General features: G+C 46.5%; 1 protein-coding gene across 1 annotated transcript in view; it reads left to right on the top strand.

The window, feature by feature from the left end:
* The window catches only part of LOC144501295 (rod cGMP-specific 3',5'-cyclic phosphodiesterase subunit beta-like), a 67,330-nt gene that overhangs the window by 28,191 nt on the left and 16,900 nt on the right, over positions 1-22,239 (top strand). The window contains exons 6-15 of the mRNA XM_078224875.1: positions 772-836; positions 929-995; positions 4,536-4,583; positions 7,764-7,913; positions 8,024-8,167; positions 11,655-11,720; positions 12,784-12,930; positions 15,964-16,071; positions 19,108-19,217; positions 20,219-20,306. Of these exons, the coding sequence (XP_078081001.1) occupies positions 772-836; positions 929-995; positions 4,536-4,583; positions 7,764-7,913; positions 8,024-8,167; positions 11,655-11,720; positions 12,784-12,930; positions 15,964-16,071; positions 19,108-19,217; positions 20,219-20,306 (993 nt within the window). The remainder of the gene's footprint in view (positions 1-771; positions 837-928; positions 996-4,535; positions 4,584-7,763; positions 7,914-8,023; positions 8,168-11,654; positions 11,721-12,783; positions 12,931-15,963; positions 16,072-19,107; positions 19,218-20,218; positions 20,307-22,239) is intronic.

Below are 22,239 nucleotides of genomic sequence, written 5' to 3'. Positions count from 1 at the left end.
GGTGCACAAGGCAGACTTTCATCTGTTCCCAGAATGAGGTTTTTCCTGGAACAGGTCACTAGCCAGTGGCTTATTGATTGAGGGATGCCACTCCGCATCAAGTTTGGCTAACCAGGAGTCTCACCCACACTTACTATCTGTCATTGGCCTGTGGGAAGGATTTTGCAGGTTGACAATACACCTGTTATGAATGCACCTTCCTTGGCAAGCAATTCCTGGAGTGGGACTTGAACTTGGAGCTTCTGGCACAGAGGCAGGGACATTATCCACTGCGCCACAAGGCCTCCTGGGAGACCTAGTGGGCAGCTCAAAATGAAGATGTTCATGAAAAGGTGCAGATGGCATATTTTAAAAGAAGGCCAAAAATTGCCAGGGCCACAGTGTGGAGGAGAATGCATCCACATTTTGGGTGCGGGTTAATCAATTTCAGCCTTTGCCATCCTGAGATGATCAAGTGCATCAGCATCCGATCATTAAATACTTCATGGAGCGCTGCTGAGCAGGTAGTCTTGCTGCTGGGAGCTCACCTCCAGGAAGAACCTATGGAGGCGGGAACATGACATGTTCCAAATTCCCATGTTCCCACCCGTCTCCTGTGTCGGGTCTGTGGGTCTGAGAGAATTCCGGCCTCAGAAGGCAAGCGTGCAACCAACTGAGCCATGGCTGGCACCGCCACAGCAGGCTATAAAGAAAAAAGTGATTCCTGTCCATATTATTATTATTAAACATTCCATTTATTGACTGTTCATTGTGTATATTGTTATCTTGCAGGAAATAATCTTTCACAAAATCATTGACTACTTTCTACATGGAAAGGAGGAGATTAAAGTCATTCCGTGAGTTTTAAGCACTTCTCAATTGAGTTATTTTCTCCCACGGGTAAAAGGCAAAGTTGCACAACCTGTTCTTTTCTCTGTCTTTTCTTCAGGAGTCCACCTGCTGATCATTGGGCGTTGGTCAGTGGATTGCCAACGTATGTTGCAGAAACTGGCTTAGTAAGTTTTGGTTTCAGAGCTGTTACAGAGTGAGGTAATTTTGTCCTGGAAAAGATCCGGAGGACAGGCTACGAGGATGAATCTTAGCTTATGGAACGTTGCCCACTTAGAGTCATACTGTCATAGAGGTTTGCAGCATGGAAACAGGCCCTTCGGCCCAACTTATCCATGCCGCCCAGTTTTTACAATTAAGCTAGTCCCAATTGCCCATGTTTGGCCAATATCCCTCTGTACCAATCTTATCCATGTAACAGTCTAAATGCCTTTTAAAAGACAAAATTGTACCCGCCTCTACTACTACCTCTGGCAGCATGTTCCAGACACTCACTGTGTGAAACAATTGCTCCTCTGGACCCTTTTGTATCTCTCCCCTCTCATACGTCCTCTAGTTTTACACTCCAGTACCTTTGGGAAAAGATGTTGACTATCTACCTTATCTATGCCTCTCATTATTTTATAGACCCCCCTATTACCACTAAGTCTCCTACGCTCCAGGGAAAAATGTCCTGGTCTATCCAGCCTCTCTTTATAACTCAAGCCATCAAGTCCCGGCAGCATCCTAGTAAATCTTTTCTGCACTCTTTCTAGTTTAATAATATATTTTCTATAATAGGTGTACACAGTATTCCAAATGAGGCCTTACCAATGTCTTGTACAACTTCAACAAGACGCCCTAACTCCTGTATTCAATGTTCAGACCAATGAAACCAAGCATGCCGAATGCCTTCTTCACCACTCTGTCCACCTGTGACTCCACTTTCAAAGAGCTATGAACCTGTACCTCTGGATCCCTTTGTTCTATAATTCTCGCCAACATCCAAACATTAACTGAGTAAGCCATGCCCTGGTTTGATTTAGCAAAATGCATCACTTCGCATTTATCTAAATTAATTAAACTCCATCTGCCATTCATCAGCCCACTGGCCCAAGTGATGAAGATCGCGATGCAATCCTAGATAACCATCTTCACTGTCCACTATGCCACCAATCTTGGTGTCATCTGCAAATTTACTAACCATAGCTCCTCTATTCTCATCCAAATCATTAATATAAATGACAAATAACAGTGGACCGATCTCTGAGGCACACCGCTGGTCACAGGCCTCCAGTTTGAAAAACAACCCGCTACAACCACCCTCTGTCTTCTGTCATCAAGCCAATTTTGTACCCAATTGACTAGCTCATCCTGGATTCTGTGAGATTTAACCTTATGCAACAACTTACCATGTGGTACCTTGTCAAAGGCCTTACTAAAGTCCATGTAGACAACGTTGACTGCGCTGCCCTCACCTACCTTCTTGGTTACCCCTACAAAAAATTCAATCAAATTCGTGAGACATGATTTTCTACTCACAAAGTCGTGCTGGCTGTCCCTAATCAGGCCTTGCCTCTCTAAATGCTTGTAAATCCTATCTCTCAGAATACCTTCTAAAAATTTACCCACTACAGATGTTAGGCTCACCGGCCTGTAGTTCCCAGGCTTTTCCCTGCAGCCCTTCTTAAACAAAGGCACAACATTTGCCACCCTCCAATCTTCAAGCACCTCACCTGGGGCTGTCGATGATTCAAATATCTCTGCTAGGGGACCCGCAATTTCCTCCCTAGCCTCCCACAATGTCCTGGGAAACACTTCATCAGGTTCCAGGGATTTATCTATCTTGATGTGCTTTAAGATTCCAGCTCCGTCTCTGTAATATGTACACTCCTCAAGACATCACTATTTATTTCCCCAAGTTCCCTAACATCCATGCCTTTCTGAACAGTAAATACTGATGAGAAATATTCATTTAGGATCTTACCCTTCTCTTGTGGTTCTGCACATAGATGACCTTGTTGATCCTTAAGAGGCCCTACTCTCTCCCTTGTTATTCTTTTGCCCTTTATGTATTTGTAGAAGCTCTTTGGATTCTCCTTTGCATTATCTGCTAAAGCAATCTCATGTCCCCATTTTGCCCTCCTAATTTCTCTCTTAACTCTACTCTGACACCTCTATACTCTTCAAGAGATCCACTTGATCCCAGCTGCCTATGCATGTCACATCTCTATGTCATTGGGCTCGACTAAATTATTAATAACGAACTCTGTAATAGAAACATCTGTCCAGTTGGCTCTGGTGACATTTGGTTGGCAGTGTAGCTAGCCCTTGGCTGTGAGGGTGACTCTAATCAGTGGGTTGGTTTAGCTCAGTTGGCTGGACAGTTGATGCAAAGCAATGCCAACAGCGTGGGTTCAATTCCCGTACCGGCTGAGGCTATTCATGAAGGCCCCACCTTCTCAATCTTGCCCCTTCCCTGAGGTGTGGCGATACTCTGGTCCCCTCAAAGGGCAGAGCAGCCTATGGTCATCTGGGCACTGGCGACGTTACCTTTTACCTTAATCAGTGATGTACTGATTGGTACCGAAGCAAGCTAGATGTCACTAGAGGTGCTGGTGCTTAGATATCCTGGTTCTATATCCAATCCACAGCCAACACCACCCAGGCATTGAAAGTTGCCCTTGACTCTGATTCCTTTAAGGGTATTGAGGTGGTTAAAAGGCACAAGGCAATCCCACATTATCTTTCCCTCATTGAGGTGGAATTTCTCAATGGTGTGTATCCCTCAGATACTCCATTCAGAACCTCTGCCTCACTGCTAAAGGATCTCTCGGAAGCTCCCACTGTGTCATTGTGCTCTGTGCTGGAGGGATCCCCTGTGTGGACTGCTCCTATACGATAGCCTCAATATCCTCCTGGCCACCCTATTCTGCTGTCTGTAGGGGAAGGGGGGGGGGGGGGAGTGTGGGGGGAGAGATGGAGGTGGGGGGAGCCCAATAGAAAGTTATGGATCTCTATGCCATTGGGGACCTGGGGGTGGGGGAGCATTGCACAGAGCAAGTCTATGTAATCATTTGTGAAGTACTTTTCTGGATTTCTGGGCTGTTTTCGATTTTTGCAGCCTGGAAGAAGCTACGTTTCGCGTACACGCGCAGACTGTCAGAGGTTACAGGCTGGTCTTGCTACGCGGAGGGAGCTGCTCCTTCAATTCTACAACACTTCAGCCCTAAATCCCTGATTGCTGTCTCCCCAGTGTGAAAGTGGCTGGGGAAACTGGAGGACCCCTTCATGGCTCTTTTCTTGGAGCTTAGCCAAGGCATCGATTGACAGATCCAGGAAGATGGGGCTGATTCCCCGGGATGTCCTGCTACCCTTTTTTTGCTCAGGTGGCCTTGGAGACTAATTATGCCAGCATATTGTAAGGCTTTTTGCGATGGCTGGGCATCGCAGGGTGTCCTACACACACTGATAACAACATTATAATGTAGCTGGGAAGGTTGCCATTGCTTTCATTGGGACATTTTGCTTTGGCTTGAGTTGAGTTTCTTTTAGTTTGATTGGACCATGTCTGTTTTTTGGTTCCTCCAGTAGCAGAATTGGGATTGATATCTTGAAGTGTGTGGGCAATAATTATGTGGCCATGGGGAATATGTTCTCCCTCATCGCTCAGTCTCTCCTGACTTTATAAGCTTTCTCTGAATGATTTTCCTTAATTGTCTTCACAGATCTGCAATATCATGAATGCAGCAGCAGATGAGACATTTACCTTCCAGGTAAAACGCCCGTTAGTTAACCCTCTGCATAATCCAGGAACAAGAAATGGCAAACTGTGACTGAGTTGTTTTGTTCAGAATTCGATCTAATCTCGATAGGGAATTAACATCAGCAATATTACTGTGCTCTAAATGTACAGAACCAGGGCAAATTGGTCCAAAGAGAATGGGTAAAATGTTAAATATTGAAAGGAAAATCTACTACCTAGACAATACGTGAATGGGGGCCACAATCAGTTGAAGACAACTTTGGGAGTGGAGTGGGCCAGAGGCAAGTGGTGGGGTGGAGTAGGAAGGAATAGAGTCAAGAGGAGTGGAACAGAGTGGAGTGAGGAGGGTGCAGGCAAGTGGAGAGAGAAGGGTGCAGAGTGGAGTGAAGAGAGTGGAGTGGGGCGGGTGCAGAGTGGAGTGGGGAGGGGGCAGAGTGGAGTGGGGAGGGGGCAGAGTGGAGTGGGGAGGGGGCAGAGTGGAGTGGGGAGGGGGCAGAGTGAGTGGGGAGGGTGCAGAGTGGAGTGGGGAGGGTGCAGAGTGGAGTGGGGAGGGTGCAGAGTGGAGTGGGGAGGGTGCAGAGTGGAGTGGGGAGGGGGCAGAGTGGAGTGGGGAGGGGGCAGAGTAGAGTGGGGAGGGGGCAGAGTGGAGTGGGGAGGGTGCAGAGTGGGGTGGGGAGGGGGCAGAGTGGAGTGGGGAGGGGGCAGAGTAGAGTGGGGAGGGGGCAGAGTGGAGTGGGGAGGGTGCAGAGTGGGGTGGGGAGGGGGCAGAGTGGAGTGGGGAGGGTGCAGAGTAGAGTGGGGAGGGGGCAGAGTGGAGTGGGGAGGGTGCAGAGTGGGGTGGGGAGGGGGCAGAGTGGAGTGGGGAGGGGGCAGAGTGGAGTGGAGTGGGGAGGGTGCAGAGTGGAGTGGGGTGGGTGCAGAGTGGAGTGGGGTGGGTGCAGAGTGGGGTGGGGAGGGGGCAGAGTGGAGTGGGGAAGGTGCAGAGTGGAGTGGGGAGGGGGCAGAGTGGAGTGGGGAGGGGGCAGAGTGGAGTGGAGTGGGGAGGGTGCAGAGTGGGGAGGGTGCAGAGTGGAGTGGGGAGGGGGCAGAGTGGAGTGGGGAGGGGGCAGAGTGGGGTGGGGAGGGGGCAGAGTGGAGTGGGGAGGGTGCAGAGTGGAGTGGGGTGGGTGCAGAGTGGAGTGGGGTGGGTGCAGAGTGGGGTGGGGAGGGGGCAGAGTGGAGTGGGGAAGGTGCAGAGTGGAGTGGGGAGGGGGCAGAGTGGAGTGGGGAGGGGGCAGAGTGGAGTGGAGTGGGGAGGGTGCAGAGTGGGGAGGGTGCAGAGTGGAGTGGGGAGGGGGCAGAGTGGAGTGGGGAGGGGGCAGAGTGGAGTGGGGAGGGTGCAGAGTGGAGTGGGGTGGGTGCAGAGTGGGGTGGGGAGGGGGCAGAGTGGAGTGGGGAGGGGGCAGAGTGGAGTGGAGTGGGGAGGGTGCAGAGTGGGGAGGGGGCAGAGTGGAGTGGAGTGGGGAGGGTGCAGAGTGGAGTGGGGAGGGTGCAGAGTGGGGTGGGGAGGGTGCAGAGTGGAGTGGGGAGGGTGCAGAGTGGAGTGGGGAGGGTGCAGAGTGGGGTGGGGAGGGTGCAGAGTGGGGTGGGGAGGGTGCAGAGTGGGGTGGGGAGGGTGCAGAGTGGAGTGGGGAGGGTGCAGAGTGGAGTGGGGAGGGTGCAGAGTGGAGTGGGGTGGGTGCAGAGTGGAGTGGGGAGGGTGCAGAGTGGAGTGGGGAGGGTGCAGAGTGGAGTGGGGAGGGTGCAGAGTGGGGAGGGTGCAGAGTGGAGTGGCGAGGGGGCAGAGTGGAGTGGGGAGGGGGCAGAGTGGGGTGGGGAGGGTGCAGAGTGGAGTGGGGTGGGTGCAGAGTGGGGTGGGGAGGGTGCAGAGTGGAGTGGGGAGGGTGCAGAGTGGGGAGGGTGCAGAGTGGAGTGGCGAGGGGGCAGAGTGGAGTGGGGAGGGGGCAGAGTGGGGTGGGGAGGGTGCAGAGTGGAGTGGGGAGGGTGCAGAGTGGAGTGGGGTGGGTGCAGAGTGGAGTGGGGAGGGTGCAGAGTGGAGTGGGGTGGGTGCAGAGTGGAGTGGGGAGGGTGCAGAGTGGAGTGGGGAGGGTGCAGAGTGGAGTGGAGTGGGTAGGGTGCAGAGTGGGGAGGGTGAAGAGTGGAGTGGGGAGGGTGCAGAGTGGAGTGGGGAGGGTGCAGAGTGGAGTGGGGAGGGTGCAGAGTGGAGTGGGGAGGGTGCAGAGTGGAGTGGGGAGGGTGCAGAGTGGAGTGGGGAGGGTGCAGAGTGGAGTGGGGTGGGTGCAGAGTGGAGTGGGGAGGGTGCAGAGTGGAGTGGGGTGGGTGCAGAGTGGAGTGGGGAGGGTGCAGAGTGGAGTGGGGTGGGTGCAGAGTGGGGTGGGGAGGTTGCAGAGTGGAGTGGAGTGGGGAGGGTGCAGAGTGGGGAGGGTGCAGAGTGGAGTGGTGTGGGTGCAGAGTGGAGTGGGGTGGGTGCAGAGTGGGGTGGGGAGGTTGCAGAGTGGAGTGGAGTGGGGAGGGTGCAGAGTGGGGAGGGTGCAGAGTGGAGTGGGGAGGGTGCAGAGTGGAGTGGGGAGGGTGCAGAGTGGAGTGGGGAGGGTGCAGAGTGGAGTGGGGTGGGTGCAGAGTGGAGTGGGGAGGGTGCAGAGTGGAGTGGGGAGGGTGCAGAGTGGAGTGGGGAGGGTGCAGAGTGGAGTGGGGTGGGTGCAGAGTGGAGTGGGGAGGGTGCAGAGTGGGCTGGGCTGGAGTGGCTTCTTCTGAATTCAATGTGGTCTTATCTTCAGATCAGATGGTACTGTTACTGTACTTGCATCTTAGTTTCTATTTTACCACAGCACCAACAGTATCAGCAACTATTTGCATTTATATCACATCTTTAATACTGCAACAAAAACCCAAGGTGTTTAATTCACAGGAGTTTGTTGGATTGAGTGGACTTTTTTTGTGATGTCCCTCTCCCCAGTGCCCTGGGTAATGGTCTGTCACAGGGCACCTGAATTGTGCTGCACTGACCCTTTACCCCACTGTAGATCATTACTCCTTGGTGTGGGTCTGGGAGTGGAACAGCAACCTCTGAGTGGTCCCCAGACACATGGGACAGGGTGAGTTATGTTTTCATGTACTGATTGAATGACAAACTTCAATTCGATCGATTCAGACAGAACCCTTGGATAGCTTTGGATGGACCATCAAAAATGTCCTTTCGATGCCAATAGTAAACAAGAAGGAAGAGATTGTTGGAATTGCCACATTTTACAACAGGAAAGACGGAAAACCTTTTGACGAAATGGATGAAGTTCTTATGGAAGTAAGACATGCACTCTTTATTCTTATTCACCCAAGCCAGTTCAAAAATTGTCCACCCAGTGTTCACAGGCTCGAATCTCATCCTCTTTTGTCTCTTGTCTCTCCCCCCAGTCCTTGACCCAGTTCCTCGGCTGGTCTGTTCTCAATACGGATACCTATGATAAAATGAACAAGTTGGAAAACCGGAAAGATATTGCTCAGGGGATGGTGTTGTATCATATCAAATGCAGCAATAATGAAATTCAGAATATATTGGTATGTCTTTGCCTGAGAAATGGAACCATCGTTTTTGTTTTAAATAAACAGAAAGTATTTTTGTGTGCATTTGCAGGTACAGATGGTGCAGGTGGTGGGTGTGTGTGTGTTAGAGTGTGTGTGTGTTAGAGTGTGTGTGTGTGATAGAGGAGAGAGGCTGCCACAATAATCATCAAATCCATTGTCGCACATTGTTGCCAGGTAGCATTCCAGTCTGGTCTGCCACTGTGAACAAATTATATGGTTTATCAAATGCTTAATCAGGAACGCAATGTCAATTGAAACTGTTACCATTCACAACATGTCAAGCCAAGGCAGTGAATGAATGATATAACTCTCTGGACAATCAACATGTGTAACAATGGTGATACAGAGTGGTAGCAAACTATACTGAATGCAACCATTGTACCTGGTTACCAACCGTTTACAGATAAAGGGCAAACTGCTCCTGTTATGGCTAGCAGCACTTTGCTAGACTTATGCATTGAGAGCAAAGCTGTAGCTATAGATTCGCAGGTTTAATCTAACTTTAATCTGTGTTTGCATCCAGCAAAGGATTTGGGCTGGCAACATTGCCTGGCAATCGGTCCTTACACATGGCAATTAATCACAGGAGTGACTCTAAAACCCCAGTCTAATTTCTGGTTGCAATTGTCAGCTTCGAATTGCTTTGGAAATGCTTGCTACCTGACTGGAGCCATTCTGGTACTAATTGCTCCTTGGGCAGGTATTATTCTGTCTCTCACAGGATCAAAATGATCAACAGCGAGAGGAACGCAATTCAGGATTTTAGATTTATTCTACTTCACAATGCATCTGAACATATTACCTGACCACCCGGCAGCGTAGAAATAACCATTAAATAACAAATTGTACAAATTGGACAATATTTATCAATAATTGTATGATAATAAATCACACTTGTGATGCAAACAATTCTATAGGAACAAATCATCCTGGACATACTCTCTTCCACCTTCTTCCATCAGAAAAAAATACAAAAGTCTGAGGTTACGTACCAACCGACTCAAGAACAGCTTCTTCCCTGCTGCTGTCAGACTTTTGAATGGACCTACCTTATATTAAGTTGATCTTTCTCTGCATTCTATCTATGACTGTAACACTACATTCTGCACCCTCTTCTTTCCTTCTCCCCCATGTACTCTATGAACAGTATGTTTTGTCTGTATAGTGTGCAAGAAACAATATTTTTCGCTGTATCCCAATACGTGACAATAATAAATCAAAGTTGGAATCACTTTTTCACTATGGTTTTTCACCATATACACAAATAATTGGCTCTCAGGAATTGGAGCTGGGGGGTTGATACCAAATTAGGGACATGGGGACAAAAATGGACCATTAAAATCCCTCGAGCCTGTTTCGCCATTTAATTAGATCATGGACACTCTGTACCGCAGTTTTATTTCCCCGTCTGAACCCCATATTTCTTCATACCCTTCCCTAATAAAAATCTATGGATCTCAACCTTGAAATCTCCAGTTGTTCTTGTGTTCACAACCTTTGGAAGAGTACATGGGGTGTTGATGGCCTAGTGCTATTATCACTAAACTATTAATCCAGAAATTCAGCTAATGTTCTGTGGACCCGAGTTCAAATCCCACCACGGCAAATGGTGGAATTTGAATTCAATAAAATAATATCTGGAATTAGGAATCTACTGATGACCATGAAAACCTTGTCGGAAAAGCCTGCCTGGTTCACTAATATCCTTTAGGGAAGGAAATCTGCCATCCTTTACTGGCCTGGCCTACATGTGACTCCAGAGCCACAGCAATGTGGTTGACTCTCAACTGCCCTCTGAAATGGCCTAGCAAGCCACTCAGTTGTATCACCAGCACCTTCTCAAGGGCAACTAGGAATGGGCAATAGATGCTGGCCAGCCAGCGACACCCATGTCCCACGAATGAATATATAAAATAACCCTGATTTCTTCTGTTCTTTGTGTGAACACCTGATTCCTGAATTCCCTTCTAATGGGCTTAGTTCTAATTTTAAGATTGTGCCCCCTTGTTATATTGATCTTTCCCCCATCAGAGGAAATAGTTTCTCTGTATTAACCCTACATCCTTTTATAATCTTAAACATCTCTTTTAGAACCTTCTTCATCCTTCCAAACTCAAAGAAGTTCAAGCCAGGTTTATGCAACCTGTCCTCAATTTGACCCTCTGGTTTCCAGCATGCTGAACTTGTGCTACACCCACTTCCTGACGTGTGGCACCCAGATCCGGGCTCAGTATTCCAGATATGGTTTGGCCAAGGTTTTATAAAACTCACAGTAACTGACAGAGTTTCACAGTAACTTCATTAAAGTGTTAATGTAAGCCTTACTTGTGACTAATAAATAAACTTTACTTTAAAACTGTAGCATAACTTCCTCACTTTTGTAATTCAGTTCTTTTGAGATAAAGGACAATACTCCATTAGTCTTTTTGATTGCTTTTTGGCATCAACTTTAAATGGTGTGTTTATCTGGGCTCCCAAATCCATTTGCTCTTCTGATAATTCCTAATTTTTCACCAGTTAGAAAATATCCAGATTTAACTTTCTTGGGTTCCAAGTGGATGACCTTGCACTCAAGCATGTTAAGCTAATCTGCCTGTTTTATCCATTCATTTGTCTATGTCCCCTCTGTAAATCCCTGGTGCCATTAAGAGGCATTATTCATTGTGCCTCCGCATTCAGTATAATTCGCAAATATGGATGTACCACTGTCCATTCCTGTAAAGTTGTGAATAGACATGGTGATATATTGAAGACCCAGAACAGATTGCTGGGGAGCATCACTAGTCACATCCTGCCAATCTGAGTACTATCCTTTATTCCCAATTACCATACCCCCCAGGGCCAATCCGCCTAACCTGCACATCTTTGAACACCAAGGGGCAATTTAGCTTGGCCAATCCACCCAACCTGCACATCTTTGGACACTAAGGGGCAATTTAGCATGGCCAATCCGCCTAACCTGCACATCTTTGAACACCAAGAGGCAATTTAGCTTGGCCAATCCACCCAGCTTGCACATCTTAGGACACTAAGAGACAATTTAGCATGGCCAATCCGCCTAACCTGCACACCTTAGGACACTAAGGGGCAATTTAGCATTGCCAATCCACCTAACGTCCACATCTTTGTCACTCAGGGGCAATTTAGCATGGGCAATCCACCTAACCTGCACATCTTTGGACATTAAGGGGCAATTTAGCATGGCCAATCCACCTAACCTGCACATCTTTGGAGTCTGGAAGGAAATCAGAGAACCCGAAGGAAATCCACGCAGACATTGGGAGAATATACAAACTCCACACTGACAGAGACCCAAAGCCAAATTCAGGATCATATTATAAATGCACAAGGAGATGTCAAAAAAAGTAATTTCCATAACAGTAAGATCTAGATGAATGTTTTTGGCTGTTAATCAGAACGTACTTACTTGAGTCACTAATAAACCTCTCTTTGTTACCAGCCAACAAGGGAAGTTTTTGGAAAAGAACCCAATGAATGTGAAGAGGAGGAATTACAGGAAATATTGGTAAGATAGGCCAGATTGCTTCAATCCATTGCATTCCAAAATTGGACTGATGTGACAAAATGGCATTTGCACCACAAATAAGTATTGAACAACTTCCTGGTAGTTGTTTGGTAGTGTAGGACTTGAGTGCTGTGAAAAACAATCAAAGCTTTTCATTTTGCACTCGTCAGGACAGATGCAAGAATGCCAAATTTCAAAGGGAACAAGAATTTATACCGCAGGAGCAAAGGATGCTGATTGGTTAGCTGGCCAGCTTTGATTGGTCATGAAGAAGGCATCAGGGAGCCATTGTTCTCCAAGCTTTTGTTTAATTCAATCAAAAGTCACAATGCCTGACCATATTCTTTACTGAAAACCCCAACTTAATGAGCACAGGATATCTACATGCAAGGCTGCGTGTGTGCACCTTCAGGTACAAGTTCGCTGTCAGTTCTTTAGCAATTCTGATCCAGTTGGTGGGTGGCTCAGAGACTCCTCATCCTCTGACCTTCTCGCCCTCCTTATAGGTAAACACCTACTCATCTCTTAGCAGCTCTCCGCAACGTCAAGGCTGCGATCACCGTAAGAGAGGGCAAAAATCTTCTTCACTCTAGTCGCTGTCTATAAAGTTCTTCAATATATGGTTCATTAATCTTCATCAGCATTGCTATAACAAACGATATGAGGTTTTCTTGATGAACAAGTATAATATTTAGTGAGGATACAAATCATTTCATGACTTAATTAGATTCAGTGACAAAATAGACATCATTATTATATAGATCTGTCAATCATCTTTGCTATTTGCTTGCAGTGTAAATAGTAAAATTGATATTTAATGACCATGTGGATATTTTATGCAGTGGTAAGTGTGTAGATTTTTCTATGAATTATAGTAGGGCAATTGTGATGAAAATTGTGCTGCTTAAAGTATACAGTAAGAGGGAACTCTACAATCTGCCTTTATAAATCCATTTTTCCGTTCTAAGAATATTAGCTGAGCATGATGGTGCAGTCACATGTTCATTTTACATACGCACTATAATGTCGAGGTTAATTAATTCAGCATCTTCTTATCTTCCAGAGCGAGCAACTCCCACGAGCTGAGGACTTTAATCTTTATCAATTCAGCTTTAGCGACTTGGAATTCACCGAAATGGATCTTGTGAGATGTGGCATTCAGATGTATTATGAGTTAAAAGTGGTGAACAAATTCCATATTCCACGCGAGGTAGGTTTACGCCATGTTATGAGTCAGGAAATACCAGGATGTATAACACCATGTGATTCGAGGGCTCGCCAAGCGTTACCAGTTTCTAGAAATAAATTGCATCGAGACTATTGAATAAATTGAACCAAATGTGACACCTTCCTCCTCCACCCTTTCCCCTGAAAGAAAATGGGCTGAATTTTGTAGGCTGGCAGATGGGAAGGCTGGCAAAATGTTGAGGGAGGATGCCAGGGGGAAGGGGTAGCCCCTCATCTTCCTGCTGCCATGGTATATTGCAAACTCGGCGACATGGCTGTCCACTTGGCAACCAATTAAGCCATTTAGGCGGCCAAATATGGGTCACATCCTGCCCCTTCTGGTATTTTGCCATGTTGAGAGCGCCCATCAGTGGGGGGATTGCCAGGTAAACCCTGCCGGTTTTGCAATAGGTTCTGGAAAGGGGTTGTCCTCCTTGATGGGCACTTCATGGGGACAATGCCACCCACCCCCAATCCCACCACAGAAACCATGGTGCTGCTCCAACACGATTCTTCCTTCCCCACTCTCCCCTCTGATCTCCAGGGTCTCCCTGCCTGGCTCACCACCTAACTTGCATGCCTTCGAGGGTGCCCTCTCCTTGAAGCTGCATCTCCAGACATGGCCACCACTGGCCTAGTTGCTGGCCCTCTGCTTGGGCCTTTTGGGCTTGGGCCACCACCTGTAATTTTACGGCAGCTCCAGCCCCTTAATTGGCTGTCACCCTAGGATTCCGGTTCCTACTAAAGTGGGGTGGCTCCCATTTTCAGGCCTGGTAGCTTGACTTCTTCATCATCAAGAAAATCCAACCCAATGAGTGGGATTTTCCAACTGCACTCGCCTCAAAACTGGAAACTCCCATCCGAGGTTAGCGGACCTTTGCATGGTCCACCCCCCACCAGCTATGATTCCCATGGCAGACAGGATGGGAAAATCCAACCCAATATCTCAGATCCTAAATCTGCCATTTAACTGGCATTGTACTGGGTAATTTTTTAAGTGAATTTTTGTTTAATTTTAAAAGATTTTGGTGTGGTTCAGGCAGGTAAGACTGCATCTAATTTAACAATGCAGACCAGGAAAGTTCAAACTGGATTGAAGTTATATACTGAGTCAGATGACTTCTAACGGATTAGTATGTTAGAGAGGGGAAGATAGCCACAGCCTGACACCTGATCACTTATCTACTAAACTTGCTACGTCTAGGATTTAAACCAATAGGGAAACAGTATTAAGAAAGCCACTGGGAATCGTAGCGGGCGGGAGCGGGCCATCCAAAAGTCCATTGACCTCAGGCAGGATTTTCCGGTCTTGGGGTGAGAGCGGCTGGAAAATCCCGCCCATCGATTTGATTTGATTTATTATTGTCACATGTACTAGGAAACAGTGAAACGTAGGCTGGGATTTTACCGACCTGCCCGCCAAGGGAATTGGAGCGGGCGATGGGCGGACAATGGGAAGGTCCATTGACCTCCGATGGAATTTTATGGTTTCTGGATGGGCGAGGCCATAAAATCCCGCCCGTGTTGTTTCTTGCTCACTCTACAGGCAAAACATGCCGTTCATAAAGTACTTAGTAGAAAAAGGAAAGGATAGGGTGTGGAATACAGCATAAACAGAAAGATGCTGAAGAAAAGAGTCTTTTACCCAAAATTTGGGAAGGATGTCAAAGCCTTGAAGAGGAGATTTACTCAGATGGCACCAGGCATGAGGGACTTATTTATATGGAGAGACAGAGAAACTGGGATTGTTCGAACTGAGAAGGTGAAGAAAAGATTTTATGGAGGTGTTCAAAATGATGAGGGGTTTTGACAGAGTAAATCAGATGAATCTCTTTCCATTGGCAGAAGGTCAGTAACCAGATGACGCAGGCTTAAGGAAATTGTTGAAAGACCCCGAGGGGAGATGAGAATTTCTTTCATACGGAGAGTTGCTGGGATCGGGAATGCACTGTTTCAATGGGTGGTGGAAGAAGATTCAATAGTAATACTCCAAAGGGACTTGGATAAATTCTTGAAGGGAGACGATTGGATGGGGAAGAGCAGGGTGAGGGACTCATTTAATAGCTCTTCCAAAGAACTGCTTGGACAAAAATGCTTTTTTACGCACTGTATGGTTCTGATGATTCAGGAGTTTATTTATTAGTGTCACAAGTAGGCTTACATTAACACTGCAATGAAGTTACTGTGACGTTCTCCTAGTTGCCACACTCCAGCGCCTGTTTGGGTGCATTGAGGGAGAATTTAGTTTGGCTAATGCACCTAACCAGCATGTCTTTCAGCCTGTGGGAGGAAACCGGATCACCCGGAGGAAACCCACGTAGACACGAGGAGAACGTGCATACTCCGCGCAGACAGTGACCCAAGCCGGGAAATGAATCCGGGTCCATAGCGCATTTGAGGCAGCGGTGCTAACCATAATGCCATCGTTCCATTATAGAGTGTCCAGAAGTGAGCAAAATTGAGGATGCACAGTGGCACAGTGATTAACACTGCTGCCTCAAATGCGCCAGGGACCTGAGTTCGATTCCCAGCTTGGGTCACTGTGCAGAGTCTGCACGTTCTCCCTGTGTCTGCGTGGGTTTCCTCCGGGTGCTCCGGCTTCCTCCCACAGTCCGAAAGACGTGCTGGTTAGGTGCATTGACCATGCTAAATTCTCCCTCAGTGTACCTGAACAGGCGCCTGAGTGTGGCAACTTGAGGATTTTCACAGTAACTTCATTGCAGTGTTAACGTAAGCCTACTTGTGACACTAATAAATAACCTTAAACTTAATTGACATTTGATTCAAATGTTCCTCCCTAGTTGATATGTAATACTTTGTCTATGGCTGCCACTTGATTAATGGGGAGGTGAGGGGTTGGAGGGAGGACGTGGGGGAAAGGGATTTTCAGCAAGAGCTCCATTGCACCATGTTATCCTCTGATCTTATTTTCCTTTAACTGTCAAAAATAATTCATTTTATCGAACGCCCCCCTCATTCTCCTGCAATGACAAACTGTCCTTTGGATATTTGACAGGTGCTAGTCAGGTTTATATACTCGTTAAGTAAAGGATACCGAAAAATAACCTACCACAACTGGCGGCATGGATTCAACGTTGGACAGACCATGTTTACTCTTTTGATGGTGAGACTGTTCTCTCAAAGGTCTGAGTTTCTAAATCTGTATTCATGTTATGAATCCTGTTCCCACTGTTTTTAAGGGATAAGCTGGCATCTATAATTCAAGGAAACTGTTGGAATTCTATCTCGCCTTTCTTCCTCTTCCTCTCAGTCTTGAGTTTCGATATTATAAACTGCAAAAGAACCTTTCCTGGGTCAATCTGATTGTAACCATATACCCAGTAGATATAGACAAATGTTCTATAATGACTGGAGATAACAGAGTAAATCATCATATTATTATCGAAGATGGTTAGGATTTCCCTTTAATCCAACAACTCAATGCCAATTTTTCCTGGTGCCAACCTTTTCATTACCTGATTGTTATTTTTAAAATGTAACTCAAATTCTCAGATTTCCATGGCAGGATTTGAACTCACTATCTCCGCTCTATTCACCTTGATGATCATGAATTAAAACAGAATGTGCTGGAAATTCTCAGCAGCCCGGGCAGCGTCTGTGGAGAGTAAAACAGAGGTAGGCCCGGATTTTCGCCACATCAGAGGGGCTCTCCATCATGGGGAAAATTCCAGAAATGGCCAGAAATTTGAAGTCCTGCCCCCCTATCCCGCCATTTCCCACCTTCGCGGAACTGGAGTTGGGTCGGGGTTCATGCAGACACGATTTGCAGGGGCAGCTGGCTATTTAAATCATCAGCTGCTTCCATTGAAGTGGGATTTTGACAGAACAGTGAATGTGGAATCCAGAGTGTGCAGGATAGAAGAGGTAAGAGGAGGTCTGAACTTGGTGGATCTGTTTTGGATAACCAAGATATGCTTTGGCGAGGTAAGGTGGATAAGGTCCTGGGACACTTTTGGGAGAGGTAAGGCACCCTTTGGGATTGTTAAGAGTCAACATGATTATGCATGTCTAAGCACAAAATAATTGGAACTGTCAAGCTGCCACAGAGCTGTCCAGCTGTCAAGGAACTGTCCAGATATCAAGGAAATATTCAGAAGCTGCCAAATTTGTCAAAGCTATCCACGAAGCAGAAAACCTATCAAAGCTCTGTCCAAGGATACTGGGTAAGTTGGCATGGAGAGGGCAAGGGAAAAGGGTGGTGGGTAGGATGCAAGGGATGGCATGAGTTGGCAATAAATTGGCATGGGAGTATGTGGGAAATAGGGTAGGTAAAGGAGCACTAAGTTGGCTTTGGGATATGGGAGCCATGGGGTGGATAGAGGGGCACAAGTTTGGCATGGAGGTACAGAAACAATGGAGGTGGGTATAGGAGTATTAAGTCAGTATAGGGAGTATGGGTGGATGGGGTGACATAGGTTAGCACACGTTGACATGGATTGGGCAGGGAGTATGTGTCAGGAGGTGAGGGCTGGAGGATTGTTTGTTTTGTTATTATTTTTGATTTATCTAAACACAGTGCCGGAGCCCAAAGACTGGCCTTGTACCCAGCCCATGTCTGCACCCGACAGCCCCAGAGTGAAGATGATCATACACCTTTGAAGCACAAAATCATTGGAAATGCCAAGCTGCCAAAGAGCTGTCCAGCTGTCAAGGAGCTGTCAAGATATCAAGGAAATGTTATGGACTCACCCCGACTCCTATTTCAGCCCACTCTCCTTTCCCCCAACCTACAGGCAGACAAGAAATCTCCTGACTTACTGAACTCGACTAGGGGACAAATGCCTGGTTAAGGTTGATGACTTGCCTTCACTAAGCCGAAGTTTCAATTCTGTTTCTCCATTGATGCTACCTGATCTGCTGAGTATTTCCAGCATTTTCTGTTTTCATTTTGGACTTCCAGTATTTTTGGCTTCATACCCTCTAGAATATTGCTCAATGTCAAAACCTATAGATTACCTTGACACTCATTATCCAAATCAGGCTTCTGTGATACACCTTTGAGATATTTTCTTACATTAAAACCATTACATATATCCAAGTTGTTGATGAGTCTGCCAACTCCAGCAAGAAATTGACTGGGTTAGGATTGTTTTCACTGGAGTTCAGATGAATGAGGGGGGATCTCATAGAGACTTATAAAATCCTCACAGGATAAGACAGGGTAGCTGCAAGGGAGGATGTTCCCAATGGTGGAGGTGTCCAGAACCAGGGGTCACAGTCTGAGAATGCGGGGTAGATCATTTAGGACGGAGATAAGGAGATATTTCTTCATCCAAAGAGTGGTGAGCCTGTGGAATTCATTACCACAGGAAGTAGTTGCTGCCAAAACATTGAATGTATTCAAGAGGCGGCTGGATATAGCACTTGGGGGCGAATGGGATCAAAGGTTATGGGGAGAAAGCAGGATTAGGCTATTGAGTTGGATGATATTGAGTTAGGGGCAGCACAGTAGCACAGTGATTAGCACTGCTGCTTCACAGCTCCAGGGACCTGGGTTCGATTCCCGCCTTGGGTCACTGTCTGTGTGGAATTTGCACATTCTCCTCGTGTCTGCGTGGGTTTCCTCTGGGTGCTCCGGTTTCCTCCCACAGTCCAAAGATGTGCGGGTTAGGTTGATTGGCCATGCTAAAATTGCCCTTAGTGTCCTGAGATGCGTAGGTTAGAGGGACTAGTGGGTAAAATATGTAGGGGTATGGGGGTAGGGCCTGGGTGGGATTGTGATCGGTGCAGACCCGATGGGCCGAATGGCCTATTTCTGTGGTGTAGGATTTCTATGATCAGCCATGATCGTGATGAATGGTGGAGCAGGCTCAAAGGGCCAAATGGCCTCCTCCTGCTTCTTTCTTCTATGTTTCTAGAGCAGACAACCCAACTGTGCCAGTTCTGGCACTCAGTTAATGTAAGTGGGCTGATGTCCGATGGTGTGTGCACTGCCATAACTGACATCCATCCTGCCATTTGTATGAGTGTAAGAAGTTGCTGCTTTACAGAACCATCATTTCCAATTACTGCTTGAAAATATCTGTTGATCAGTAAATTTGCAATGCTCCGTTCAGGGAGCTGCTGTAAGATGCATTAATACAGTCTATGCTGTAATGATCGGTTGCACTAAACTTGACAGTTTTCTTTGTATTTGCAGACAGGTAAATTGAAACGCTATTACACAGACCTGGAAACAATGGCCATGGTAACTGCTGGACTCTGCCACGATATTGATCACAGGGGTACCAACAACCTGTATCAATTGAAGTAAGTTCTTAAGAAGTGGAAGCTCCCCTTCCTTAATTAAATTGTCATTGGTAAATATAAAAGCACATGAGCAATACACCTCCAAAAGGTCTGAGGATACAGGCTAGGCCGTTTAGGACAATTCTCTGTACTATTTACCTCTATCCTTGTTGTAATGTTGTTTCTGAAATGTCTCCATTCAGTAGGCTGACTGGGTTGTGGTTTGACTTGGAGTAAAGCCGTAAAGTTTTAATTTGGTTGAGTAGTTGTGGAATGCTACACGAGACATTTTCTTTCCTTTACATTCATTCTGGATGGTAGAAGCAGGTACATTTGGGGCTTTCAAAAGGCAATTGGATATGTAGAGCTGTGGGAAAAGGGTGAGGATTTGGGATTAGCTGAGTTGCTCTTCCAGGGAGCTGATGGCCCAAATGGCCTCTTTTCTGTTTTGATTTGATTTGATTTATTATTGTCACGTGTATTAACATACAGTGAAAAGTATTGTTTCCTGCGTGCTATACAGACAAAACATACTGTTCATAGAGAAGGAAATGAGAGAGTGCAGAGAGTGTCACAGTCATAGCTAGGGTGTAAAGAAAGATCAACTTAATGCAAGGTAAGTCCATTCAAAAGTCTGACAACAGCAGGGAAGAAGCTGTTCTTGAGTTAGTTGGTACGTGACCTCAGACTTTTGTATCTGTTTCCCGACGGAAGAAGGGGGAAGAGAGAATGTCCGGGGTGCGTGGGGTCCTTAATTATGCTGGCTGCTTTGCCAAGGCAGTGGGAAATGTAGACAGAGTTAATGGATGGGAGGCTGGTTTGCGGGTTGGATTGTGATGTAGTCCACTTGCACTTTCTAAAAGACATTTCACCCTTTTTACTTACATCAACTTGTGATATTATTTTGGAGAGAGGCAATAAGACACCCCTAGAACTACATGTTTGTTTAGTTCAGGTTTCTCGTAAACTTACTGTAGTCTATGGCAATGAATGTTTGTAATTGTCAATTTATTTGTTATCAGATCCCAGCACCCACTGGCAAAACTACACGGCTCTTCAATTATGGAACGCCATCACTTGGAGTTTAGCAAGACCTTGCTTGCCGATGAGGTGAGACTCTAAATTACATGGGCTTCCCTGGTTGGGCAAAGCCCTCTTACTAATCCCAGCACTATGGTAAACCAATAAACACAATCAAACACTTTATCCAGGAATAAAGCTCTGGGTGAAATAAAACAGAACCCATCTGAGCCAGGCAGTAGGTGAAATGAAAAGAGAAAATGCTGGAAAATCTCAGCAGGTCTGGCAGCATCTATGAGCAGAGAAAAGGGCTGATGTTTCGAGTCCAGATGGACCTTTGTCAAAGCTATTATTTATATAGTAGGTGAAATGCATCTTGGCTAGTTGCAAAAATGGGTGATGGCCCACTGGCATCTCCTTTTACACGTGTCTGACTTTATTACCCGCTGAATGCAAGATAAATTTCACTCCCTTAGCACCAGCAGAAGAAATAAAAGGTGAAAAACTCATGGGACTGAAGGGACATTTTAAATCGTGTGACATTTGAATATGGGATTCTATATGGGCTTAGTGCGCCTTTAGTGGTAGATAATGGCAGACTGAGTGAGCCGAAGGGCCTTTTTTGCACTGTATAGGTGGTATTTTATGGCCTCGCTCGTCCCGAAACCATAAAATCCCACCCAAGGTCAATGGTGCTTCCCATTGTCTGCTCCTCACCCGCTCCAATTCCCGCGGCGGGTCGGGCAGTAGAATTCCGCCGTATGATTCTATGATGTAAATAAAGATAAAAACAAAATAACAATTCTGGAAATGTGAAAGACCAACATGTGCACTCCAGATTGGTCAGGTTCCAAACGTGAAAGAAAGGATGCCCTCTGGGGTGTTGCCCTCTTTCAGGACTGTTCTGAGGGTGAATTACTGGCTGAGATGCGAGATCTAGCCCATGTGTCAGCTAATGAAGGTATAATCGGGCTGTTCCCTGCTACCAGTCACAGACTCACTGGTAACCAGGCAAGCAAGGTGGAGGTTCTGGGTTCATTGTGCATGAAACCACAAGGTCAAAAAGACTAAGTGGAGAGGATCCTGGATGATGCAGAACTGAAACCTTGAAGGTGAGAGAAGAAAAGATCAAAAGGACAATTTTAACTCTGTCCACCCACCAGGAATCAGGCAGGCTTTCGGCCCACCAATGCCTTGAACCACCCCCCCCCCCCCCCCCCCGCCCCTTTCTACTGACTTTTGTAATCTGTTCTAATGAGCCTTTTGATGCCTGCCTGAAACCTGAGGGATTCCTATTTAAAGATTCACATGTGTTGGGATGTATTGGAAGACATTTGGGATTTTAGTGAGTGTTAGATATCATTGAGCTTAAAAGGGTGATTGGCACAAAAGGGGTCCATAGAACCTGTATATTTATGTATATTATGTATATTATAAATGATGTATTATCATATTCCTCATGACAACAGAATTAGTTTTGAATTAACCGTGACATTAATTCCTGTTTCGAAATTGCTAAGCATGGCTTTGTTCTTTCAAAAATTATGGTCAATAATTTAAATGATCTTAAATGGATTGTGCTGTGTTTATAACTTAGGAAACTTGTTACATTCGCTGCTACTTGCAAATCAACTCTTTTTGTCCCTGCGTCTATTTGTTTCCCACCGTTTAGATTTGCTGCATTGCTCACTGAGCTAGATAGAGTAAAAGTGATGTCAGGAAAATGTTGTGCTTGGGGTTTGGAACAAGCTTCCCGATTGAGGTATTCAAATGGGAATTGGATTGCTATTGGTCTTTTGGCTAAGATCAAGGGTCGCCGGATCAAGCCCAAATGGGGTGCAATGCCTCATCCTGTCAGCTTGGATCTTGTTTGTCTCTCTTGTGGGGACCATGAATTGGATTCAGTTGGAATTTGAATTTGGTTTTTGGAGCAAGCAAGGAATGGATTTGGGTTTGCCCGGTCCATTCTGAACATTGCTTTGTAACTTTAAGGATGGAGTGAAACATTTTTTTTTCCAAATTG

Source organism: Mustelus asterias, chromosome 1, assembly GCF_964213995.1.
Source record: "Mustelus asterias chromosome 1, sMusAst1.hap1.1, whole genome shotgun sequence".
Taxonomy (NCBI): Eukaryota; Metazoa; Chordata; class Chondrichthyes; order Carcharhiniformes; family Triakidae; genus Mustelus; species Mustelus asterias.
This window is presented reverse-complemented; position numbering and strand designations above follow the sequence as displayed.